Below are 11,914 nucleotides of genomic sequence, written 5' to 3'. Positions count from 1 at the left end.
CTACTTTGTCGGCTCCGCTTGGGGCAGACCTACTTAACACATGGATATCTCCTACGTGAAGAAGACCCTCCTGAATGCAGTCACTGTGGGGAACTTCTCTCAACCCTCCATATACTCATTGTATGCCCAGCATATCAGCGTCTTCGTGAACGTCATTTTGTTTTATTCTATAGAAACTTCTTACCACTCCACCCGGCGCTTTTGCTGGGCGATGAAAGTTTCATACCCTTTGAAAAGATCTATATGTTTTTTAGAGATACCGGGTTTTTAAGGGATCTGTAATTTTAATTATGACCCAGCACTCGACACTGTTTTAGTAAATACACAAATTTTACCCAGATAAAACTTACACTGGTATTTGGCGCATTATGGCCTTAGTAGCTAATGCGCCAGAAAAACCCAAATCAAATCAAACCCAGCATTAATTATGAATCAAATAAACATTCCAGTGGAGAAAGAACACAAATTTTTGGGGGTGATCTTTGATCACAGGCTCACATTTGCAAGCCACATCAAACATGTTAAACAGAAATGCCACGCAGCATCAAACATGCTAAAGATATTGTCACACACGTCTTGGGGAAGTGACAAGGGAATGCTACTCAAAGTATATAATTCAGTTGTACGACCACGTATTCACTACGGTTGTATTGTTTATGGATCTGCCAGAAGGTCTACACTCAAGATGCTTGACCCCATTCACAACCAATGTCATCCAATTTTTGACCATGTGTGGATTACATAGTCAGATGTAGATGTTAAGTATTGCTCCGCTTTTATCCAATATCACCGAACTCCTCATGTAAACATCTCATCCTGGATCACCTCATCGCTCACACTTGTAGATACTCACTTGTTATCGTCCGCCAAGCACGTTAGCCTGCTCACCCTCCTCTCTTTCTTATCCTGGTCCATCTTATCGCTCATACCTGTAGATAGCTTTTACCACACACTCTCACATCCCACTCTCATCTCTCCCATAAACATCTCTCACACACTCACCGTAGTTTTGGCGCTCTATGGCCTTTGTTGCCTTTGTGCTATTAAAACCATATTCTCTCTCTCTCCCATTCACAACCATGCCATGAGACTAGCGACTCAGGACCTCTCCTATCGACAGCCTCCTTGTGCAATCGGGGCAATACTCCCTGGAGAGACGAAGGCACTATTTGATGATGCTCTACTGCACAAAAAACAGGAGCAACCCCCGAAACCCAGCTTACGTGGCAGTCCAAGAAACCCGGTTTAAGCGTCTATTTGAAAATAAGCCATCTGCCACTCCACCTCTAAATTTGCGTTTGCGACATGCGATGCAGAAATATGGCATGCAGGTAGATTATCTAGTCGCCCCAATGATCAATGAAACAGCACCATGGAGCATTCAGGTACCTCAGTACGACCAGTCGCTGTTGAGATACGACAAGAATGATACCTCACACTCTGTATAAACAGGAATTCCTGACTTTAAAAGGAACCTTCGGACAGCACCAACCCATTTACACGGATGGGACAAAACGTACAACCGGCACTGGCTGTGCAATGATATGCGCTGACTTGGTTCAGAAGCAAAGGCTTCACAACTATGCCAGTATATCCACAGCTGAGCTCACTGCAATCAAGATGGCACTAGAGCACATACTAAGCAACAGCATTCAACGTTCAGTCATATATACAGACTCATTAAGTTCCATTAAAACACTGGTATATCTAAGGACCACACGTAACTTTCTTGCTTTACATGTTCCCAGTCTCCTAAACAAGACCTATGCCAGAGGGCTTGAGGCGAAGCTAGTATGGGTTCCCAGTCACTGTGGCATTGATGGGAACGAACAAGCTGATAACGCTGCTGCATCATCCTTGAATGAAGATGTGTCGTTGCTCACCATACCTCTTTAAGATTTCAGACCGGTTATGAAGAGAGCAATTATAGAAGAATGGCAGCAGCAATGGGATACCAAGGTCAACAATAAGCTACACTTGATTAAACCTAGGATAGCAGAAACAGATGAAGCAGACAGACAGATTCACTGACGTAAAATAGTGCAGATTGCAGATAGGCCATTCATTTCTGACGCACGGCTACCTACTACGCAGAGAAGACCCACCAGAATGCCGCCATTGCAATGTCCAGCTCACTGTGGTCCACCTCCTTATAACTTGCCCCTCGTTTGAAAATGCTCGCTTGAAACACTTTGCGTACTATACAAGCACAAGGTTCCGCTTCATCCGGCCATTCTTCTAGGTGACGAGCCAATGGTTGAACCTGATTCCATTATGAATTTCCTTAGAGATTGCAACTTCCTCAACCAACTCTAGTGCCATCTTGACTCCTACATGTAGAGAATGGGCAGACAGGGAAACTCCCGCCCGTGGCTGTGTCCTAAAGTCCTTTTAAGGACAGAGGAGGATTGGCGACTCCCTCGCCGAGGACACCCCCCGGAATCCCTTAGGTAGGGAGTTGGGTGATGCCCTCACCCGAGGCAGCCCCGAAGTCTCACATGAGACAGAGGAGGATTGGCAACTCCCTTGCCTGGGGTTGCCTCAAAGTCTCGCCCATTCACACCCCACATGGGTGACTTTCATCATTCACTTCATTATCAAATTCCCATAGTCACAGCTTTTAATTGTTTAACTATATCGAAGCTTGCTATATTTAACCATTGTCTTGGCGCAGTATGGCCAGAGCTGCTGTTGCGCCAAAAACCCCAAATCAGTCAATCAATCTCCTTAGTGAAGTTGTCCCATAGTGGACCGTACTCTGTCTGGTTGACTATTGCTTCCTATACAAGATGGCGGCCCCCTTGGGTTTTGTTTACATTGCTATTTATGGTGATTTCTCGAGATCCTCTGGGCCGATTTTCAAAATTTTTATAGTTCCGAGAATCGGAAGTTGAGAGCTATCAAAGAGTAATAAATTTAGGCCATTAAGTGGCCGCGTTTTCAAAATACGGTCCCGACCACGCAGGAAGTAGGCTTAGCCGAGTTGAATCGCTTATTTTAGGCAAAATCTTGGATTTTATATTGAAATTTCACTTACTTCAGATGCCTGGGGTGTTCTCGTACTCGAAAATCACCAGCAGTCCCTTGGATGTTCGAAAAAACCGTCCGATATGGGTGGATTGTCGGGAGTCGAAGCGCACACAACACAGCAAGTAGATAGGGACATTAAAATAAGAATGATTTTGGTTTGGGAAAGGAAGAGAGTTAGACGAAGAGAGCCCCAGCCCAAGTACCACGGACTAAGCGTATCGCACGGTTGCTGGGGGGCACAATAATGCTACTATCTTCCAGCAACCCCACGGCCGAGAGAACGGCCGCGGCAAGACCGACGAGGAGGGAAAACCCCACCAAGCCCGACGTCCATTGATCTGCGAAGATAGCCGCCGTGTTGGTTCAGGTCTGACAAACCCCCATTATGGGAATCCGAAGATACCGCGGAAGGCGGCGAGGCTCCTGCAACGGCTGTTGTTTCTTTTGCATGTGAATTTGCCCACTGCCTATATTCTGATAGGGACAGACGACTAGAAGGATAAAAATTGGGGGGGGGGGGGGGAGAGATGTTGAGGTAGGTGAGAAGAAGAGGGTCGAAGGAAGCATTCTCTTGCTCTGTGCCACACGAGGTATAACAGAGGCAAGAGAGTAGAAAAGGAATAAGAAGGTAGAAAAGATAAAAGTACTTTAGGGAGACCACTGTAGCAGGAACGGGCTCGGCAATCAACGGCATTTATTTTAATAAAAAATGTCAATAAGGTTATTATGACTACTTGTCATAAATATAGATACAATAAGTTTACAGGACAGAAATACCAGAATAGGATGCCATGGAATCACCACACAAAGATGCCGGTTGATGCCCGTGTAAGTGTCCATTAAGTTGTTGGGTGTTGGTCGCTCTTGGTGGGTATCCAAAAGTATTCTTCATAGGTTGTTTGATATCTGTGATGTTGAGCGCCTCTTTTCGTGGATATATGGACGGAGTCACCATGTAGCACCAGTAGATGATATGACGGTCACACTGCACTTCACCACATCTGACACCGCACTAAATCAATGCACAGCACAGATCACTTGTGTTGTTGAGCTCCTCATGTCGGGGATGTCACCAGTAGCATTGCCATGCGACACTAATGGATGACATGGTGTTCCCATCACACTTCACTACACTTGATTAGCACCATATTGAAACTTCAACCACTTCACCACACACACTGAGAGATTAGTGAAGATTTCACTGCACCTCACTGGTAAAGGTTTTATAGCCGAAGTTCCGTCGAGGTTGTTGTCTGGTCGTAAGTCTCATATTTGATATCGTATATATACAATTGTTACCAAGGGTAATAGTGTGTATAATGTTTTAGCCTTTTAAAATTAGGGGAAGATAGGGTAGATTAGCAGATAACGGAATAATCCGTTTTGTTTTGTACTACCATCTCCCTATCTTACCATCTATCAACTAGGATATAGAGTGGTGTTGATATATATCATTAGTAGTTTTAATATCTCAATAGCATTTGGTTTATTAAGGATCTTAAATAGATTATTTGTTGATATTGGTTCGTTTATTTCGTTTTCCAGCTTGATTTTATATATATTTGTTAAAGGGCAAGTAGTTAAATAATGGAGGTTGTCAGCCTCCGAGAGACCACATCTGCAGATATCCCTGTCAGCCATACCAAAGCGTTTTAGGTAGTATGGAAAATTGCCATGTCCAGTAATTATTTGGGAGAGGTAGTGGTCTGCCTCAAATGTTTTTTGGTATCCTATTTACGTATGGCCCGGCGTCGGGAACTTGGCGCCCCCATCGCCCGGCAGTAGCCGCAGTAGCCCCCTCCTGCACTCACGGTTGGGTCGCCGCAGGAGGGAGACCCCCACGTATAGCTGTGCGTGGCTTTCCCGTGTCTGGGGAAAGGGTGATCCCGGCGGTTGAGTGGACCCGGAGGTTGTTTAGGACCCTTCGGGGCCCCTCCGGGAAAGCAACACACCGCTTTGGCCCCTGCTTCCCATTGTCGGGTGGTCCTGGAAGGCCCGGCCAGGATTATTCAGCTAGTCGCCATCTCACCTTTCATTGCTTTTTCTTTCTCCACTCCCTTCACTATCTTCTTTTTCCTCTCTTCACCTTCTTTGGCGGCAAGGGTCAACCTTGGGCAGTTCTTTCAATTTCCGTTGATGCTGCACTTGGGTATAGTGCAGAAGGATGTGTTAGTGTGCAGAGCACGTTCCCTTGGTTGGGGTCAGTGGTGGCCGACACACCTACTGCACTGAATGGAAAACCAAAATATATGGATAACGAAAACTCCAAAAAAACTGATCGGCACCTGAAAAGGAGCCGCACCGAAAGGCTTACGCAGAATTTTCTTGACCATACCCCAGGTCCCTGGTTCCCCAAGTTTCTTGTCATTCAGTCAAATGAAGGCGGAAAATCACTGACAAAAATCTCCCCTTTTGCCGTGGCAAAGGAGCTGGAAAAAGTCATAGGTAAATCATATAAGGCAAAAAAAACTGAACACTGGGGACATCCAGGTTGAAGTTCAGAACCAACGACAAACATGATCTTACGTGATCTCAGAGGACGAGCTCATCGAATGTACAGAGGCTGAGATCCAAGAGGGTTTGAGTGAGCAAGGCGTAATATCCGCAAAACGAATCATGATCAGAAGGGACGGCAAGGAAATTGCCACAAAACACATTATTCTGTCCTTCAAACTGCACACGATACCCACTAACATAAAGGCAGGTTACCTGAGTTGTAATGTCAGACCCTACGTGCCAAATCCGAGGCGTTGTTTCAAATGCCAGCGTTTTGGGCACAGCTCACTTGCATGTCGCGGACATCTGACATGCCCAAAGTGCGCTGGCAAAGACCACACAGGAGAGTCTTGCAGTAATGAATACCATTGTGCTAACTGCCAAGGTAACCATCCAGTATACTCAAGATCATGCCCACGCTGGAAAGATGAGAAAGAAGTAATCAGAATCAAAACAGAGCAGAATATTTCCTATAAAGCGGCTAGAACGCAACATGAATTTCAAAAGAAAGGCAGTTTCTCCGAAGTGGTGCGCAGGGGAGTGGCACCACAGAGGAAATCCGTGGAGACTCAAACCTGCTCGCAGGTTATTGAGCCTCCACCCCACACTCCCCAAGAGGAAGCTGGGGGCACTCAGGTGTCTCCAGCTGCGACGGAGGTCAGCCGTCCAACTGGCCAAAAAGAAGCAGCCACGGCTCTTTCTAAAGCCGATGGTCTGCAGTCGATTTGGGACGGAGGCGTGACAACCCCCACCCAAAAAAGCACTCAGAGCATGGAGGTTGATGATGACGACAGAATGTCGCAAAAGTCATCATCAAGCCTCCCTGAAATGCATCCAAGAGAAAAACGAGAAAAAGGCAGAGGAAGAGGAGTAAAGACAGGTGAACCACAGAAGCCACCCCTGCGAAGGGTCCAACCGCCTAAATGAAACAAGTGTTACTTAGTCGGCATAACCAAGTGCTGCGCTTCGTTTTCTTTCTTCTTGGAATAAGAGCGACTATGAACCACTTCCTCCAATGGAATTGCCGAGGTTTGTTTTCAAACTTAGATGACGTAAATGATCTTTTCGATACCTATAATGCAGCATGCTTTTGTCTACAGGAAACTTATTTAAATACTACCTCTCCAACTCCTTTACGTAGACACAACATATTCCGAAAGGATCGAAATGACACGAATCGTTCATCTGGAGGTGTGGCGATTGTCACACGAGCGTCTATTCCAGCCAAGGTAGTTCACCTCAACACACAGTTGGAGGCTGTAGCTGTGCAGGTGTGCCTGGACAGAGTAATCACTGTCTGCTCCGTTTATCTACCCCCAACAGCATCCATCACGCAAAACGACATAGAAGATCAATGTAGCCAACTTCAAACTCCTTTCATTCTTTTAGGCGATTTTAACGCGCACAACCCACTCTGGGGTAGTACAAGGACCGACTGTCGGGGAAAGATGATAGAAAAGGTCTTGCTATCATCTTCCATCTGTCTTTTGAATACAGGGTCACCTACGTACGTATATTCCGCTACACAATCTTTCTCGGCATTAGATCTGTCTTTATGTAGTCCATCTCTTTTTGGAATTTTAGAGTGGTCAGTAAAAGAAAATCCAATGGGAAGTGATCATTTTCCAGTGGTATTTAAGTATCTGCATCAAGTAGTTATTTTTTATGTGTCCCCCTAGATGGAAACTGGAACAAGCCGACTGGAAGATTTTTTCTGAGAAATGCGACCTGTCTTTAATCCCTGTTGATAGGATGACAACTGAAGAAGCAAACGATGTCATAACTAATGTCATCCTTGACGCAGCAACACAATGCATTCCTGAAACTTCTGGTCGCTTGCCTAAGCGACCAAAGCCCTGCTGGAACAAGGAGTGTGAAGAAACACGAAAATCTCAAAATCGTGCGTGGGGTAGATTTCGAAGATACCCCACCAGTGAAAACCTTGTTCTCTTTAAAAAGGCGAGAGCCAAAGCAAGGTGGACGCGCAAGCAAGCCAAGCGGTCCTCTTAGCAGAGCTTTGTATCATCCCAATTTTCCTTCTAAACTTATTTGGGATCGCCTTCATAAGATCAGAGGTGCACACATGAACCGCGCTACCCCTCTTTTAGTAGTGAATGGTCAGCCATGTGAAAGCCTACAGGAACAAGCCGACGTTCTCGGTGAGCATTTTGAAAGCGTTTCCTCTTCCTGCAATTACACCAGTGAGTTCCTTAAATTAAAGAGTAGTGCAGAGAAGAGGAAAATTCCAATGCATTCTGGAGACAATCTTATGTATAGTCAACCTTTCACGAAAATAGAGCTTCATCGTTCCTTAAAGTGTACAAAAGCAACTTCACCAGGCCCAGACAGGGTGATGTATTCTATGTTGAGTCATCTGTCTGATGCATCTAAAGAGGTTTTACTCAAGTTTTTTAACCAAGTTTGGACCCAGTGTGCATTACCCTCAGCCTGGAAAATTCCAACTGTAATTCCTCTGTTAAAACCCGGAAAGGAACCTTCAAGCCCGTCCAGTTACCGACCAATCGCTCTCACGAGCTGCATTGGCAAAACGTTTGAGCGTATGGTCAATGCTCGACTCGTCCATTTCCTAGAGGAAAATAAGTGCCTTTCAGAACTACAGTGTGGTTTTCGCGTTGGACGTTCCACAACAGACCACCTCGTTCGAGTGGAAACAATGATTCGTGAAGCGTTCGTCCGAAGACAACACTGCCTGTCAGTATTTTTTGATCTTGAAAGGGCATATGACACCACTTGGCGGTATGGCATTCTACAAGATCTATACTCTTTCGGAATCAGGGGGCGCCTTCTTAGGTGTATAACAAACTTCCTTCAAAGCAGGACATTCCGAGTACGGCTTGGAATGATACTATCCCGTCCTTTCATCCAAGAAAACGGGGTGCCGCAGGGATCTGTCCTTAGCGTCACTCTGTTTCTCGTGAAAATCAACTCAGTAGCTAGCATAATTCCACCTTCCATGTCTTATTCATTGTACATGGATGACATTCAGATTTCCTTCTCTTCCACGAATCTAGCAACATGTGAGCGACAGGTGCAGCTAGCTTTAAATAAACTTACCAAATGGTCTCTCGAGAATGGGTTCAAGTTCTCACATGACAAAACCGTATGTGTTCACTTCTCGAGGGTCAGAGGGCTGTTTCCTTCACCTACTCTTAAGCTGAACGAACAGGACCTTGCTGTTAGGGGTGAACACAAATTTCTTGGGGTCATCTTTGATAGCAAGCTCACTTTCTTACCCCACATCAAGAGCCTTAAAACAAAATGCATGAAGTCACTTAACCTGTTGAAGGTGCTGTCCCACAAATCTTGGGGAGCAGATCGTGACACCCTGCACAGGGTTTATGTGTCCACAGTGCTGTCTAGAATGGACTATGGATGTGTTGTTTTTGGGTCTGCGCGGAAATCTGTCCTGAAGATTTTAGACCCAGTACATCACCAGGGACTGCGTTTGATAACTGGTGCTTTCCGCACGTCGCCAGTGGAAAGCCTCTATATCGAGAGCAACGAATGGTCACTCGAAAGAAGGAGGTTTTACTTATCTCTTTCGTACTCCTTGAGGGTAAGAGGTTATCCCAATAACCCAGTTATTACCTGCATTGGAGGCACGCGCTTCAAACAGCTGTTTCTTAATAAGCCCAGCGTTCTTCCCCCATTTAGCATGCGTGTTCTTCAAGGATGCGAGGATTACAATTTCCCACATAATGATTTCACTGTAGTAGAGGCTAGTCCTCGGGTCCCGCCGTGGCAATCACCTCCATGTTTCAATAGCTCCCTGACTATGTTTAAGAAACAGAACACACCACCTGTTGTGCTCCAGCAGGAGTTCGAGTCCCTTAAAGAAAGTCTTGGGCAACACAGAGCTTTTTACACTGACGGTTCCAAAACACGCACCTCAGTCTCATGCGCAATGGTAACCAATGGACTCACACAGTCATATCGTCTACCTCACATGCTCTCCGTTTTTAATGCCGAAGTATACGGAATAATCCTCGCACTGAACTACATCTTAGAAAGTCACACCAAGTCGTCAGTCATTTACACAGATTCTCTGAGCTCTTTCCAAGCAATAGGCAACATAGTGATGTCCAAAAACCTCATTGTGCAGAAGGCACAGTGCCTTGCTGGTAAAGTAATTAAAAAGGGTCTCTCTTTAAGATTCTGCTGGATACCCAGTCATGTGGGTATACCCGGGAATGAACTTGCTGATGCGGCTGCTACAGGTGCTCTTTCATCTGAGGTGAATCCATTTGCTGTACCGTCCCAAGACCTCCGACCTACACTTATGAGGGCCATAAATAGCAGATGGCAGCAGCACTGGGATACACTACACACCAACAAACTTCACCTGGTTAAGCCCACCATTGTTAAACCGACACAGATTTTTAACAGTCGTCTTCATGAAGTTGTTTCTGCCAGGTTGAGAATTGGGCACACTCATTTGACCCACAGTCACCTCCTCTGCAATGAAGAGGCTCCACATTGCACTCGATGGGACGAGATGAAGTCTGTCCTCCATATGCTTATTACATGTCCATCACATGAAACACACCGACTTCACCATTTCCATGAGCTCTACGCATACCACACACCTCTACATCCATCCCTTTTGCTGGAGGATGAGGCTCCTGTACCATATGAACGGGTGTTTAGTTTCTTTGAAGACGTTGGTGTTTTAAACGCATTGTAGTTTTAGCTTCATGTCCTTTTATTCTCTAACTGTACAGTTTTATCTTAGCTGAATCGCTATACTTTTAACAGTACTTTCCTTATCATTGTCTTGGCGCATTATGGCCTTCGTTGCTTATGCGCCAAGAAAACCTGAATCATCATCATCATATTTACGTATGGAAACCACTTCTTTAAGTGGTGATTCGATTGATCCCATTCTGTTTCTCGAGCTTTGTTTAAAGTGGATTTAATAAACTTACAGGAAAAGCGTTTAGATTTGGGAATCATTTTTAGGTCGCCAGAGGTTCGCGCTTTATTAGCCAATTGATCTGCGATGTCATTTCCATCAATATCTGTATGTGAATGAATGAAGTGAAAATTGATTTCGTTAAATGTATTTTGGATGTTCTCTATCTTTTGTCTAAGAGCATGAACCCTTGGGTTTTTGTGTTGTAGATTGCCAATAGCTTGTAGAACCGATAAACTATCTGTATATATATTGTGCGGTTTGTCTTTGGGTAATAGCACGATATCGTCACAGGCTTCAGTTAGCGCTAAGAGGTCTGCGTCGAAGATACTGATAGGGACATTAAAATAAGAAGGATTTTGGTTTGGGAAGGGAAGAGAGTTGGACGAAGGCAGCCACAGCCCAAGTACCACGGACTAAGCGTATCGCTCGGTTGCTGGGGGGCAGAAAAATGCTACTACCTTCCAGCAACCCCACGGCCGAGAGAACGGCCGCGGCAAGACCTGATAGGGACAGAAAAATAAGGAAAGTGGATTGTTTATAAGGGAGGGGAGTATAGTTGGGACGAAGGAAGAAGTGAAGCTCCTGGCCTCTGTACCACCCGAAGATATCGCAGGGGTCAGGAGGGAAGAGGGAAAATGAAGGAAGAAAAGATAGAGAGGGTTGAGAAGAAATGAAAAGATGAGTTATCTTTGAAACCACAGTCAAGGGTAGAGTCTTGGTGATCAGCATTTATTTTGAAAAGAGTAATAAGGTATGATACAGTGAGTTATGAATAGCTATTACAGCTTTTCTCTAGCCTTAGAAATGATGACTTCATCTGTTGTGCTTTGTCTTGATTTGACTCTTGTAGTAGGTGTCTTGGCAATTGGAGTGAAGTTGTTGAATTGGAGTTGCTTGAGCCTTTGATGACTTGGATGTCGTAGAATTCGGTAAAGCTTATCAAATGGATTAGGCTTTGGGTTTGTAAGGTTATTAATTTAATTATAGCTGTGTATTTTGATTATAAGTGATGGTAGCCAAATGATTGCTTTTTGTAACTTCTCCTTTTCAGGATTTGGGTGGTTGTCACAAAGTGTCAGCCATTTGCATTTAGATATTAACTGAGGTTATTGTATGCTCTGCAAGGTTTTGAAGAATCTGACTAGCTTGTTTATTTCGAAGGATTTTGCCTGTGTTTGTAGTGTCGAGTGTACATTTAATATGTTGTTCAATTGCTTTCCTGTATTGTACTGTAAGGGGGCATTCAGTGATGTAATGTATGTTGTCTGCTTTGGATTTGTGACATTTACGGGTAGTATTTGTACTTAGTTTAAATCTGTCTAAATATTCGGGAAAGTTTCCGTGCCCTGTTAGAATTTGCGTAGTATAATGAGTGGTAGGGAGTATGTCTTTAACTTTGGTTATGTCTTTGAACCAAATTTTTAATTTGCTGTTAGATAAATTATAATCTTC

At 44.7% G+C, this 11,914-nt stretch overlaps 1 protein-coding gene across 1 annotated transcript; it reads left to right on the top strand.

The window, feature by feature from the left end:
* The first annotated feature begins 5,646 nt into the window (after nt 1-5,646).
* Nucleotides 5,647-6,453, top strand: LOC135371635 (uncharacterized). The gene has a single exon (XM_064605622.1). The coding sequence runs from the start codon at nt 5,647-5,649 to the stop codon at nt 6,451-6,453; it is 807 nt and encodes a 268-aa protein (XP_064461692.1).
* The last annotated feature ends 5,461 nt before the right edge of the window (nt 6,454-11,914 follow it).

This window comes from Ornithodoros turicata, unplaced genomic scaffold, assembly GCF_037126465.1.
Source record: "Ornithodoros turicata isolate Travis unplaced genomic scaffold, ASM3712646v1 Chromosome12, whole genome shotgun sequence".
In the NCBI taxonomy this organism is placed as follows: Eukaryota; Metazoa; Arthropoda; class Arachnida; order Ixodida; family Argasidae; genus Ornithodoros; species Ornithodoros turicata.
Note: the sequence above shows the minus strand (reverse complement) of the source record. Positions and strands in the feature narration are given on the sequence as shown.

Bases quoted from the DNA above. Each gene is read 5' to 3' on its own strand.
- LOC135371635 (XM_064605622.1), top strand. From the start codon at position 5,647: ATGATCAGAAGGGACGGCAAGGAAATTGCCACAAAACACATTATTCTG.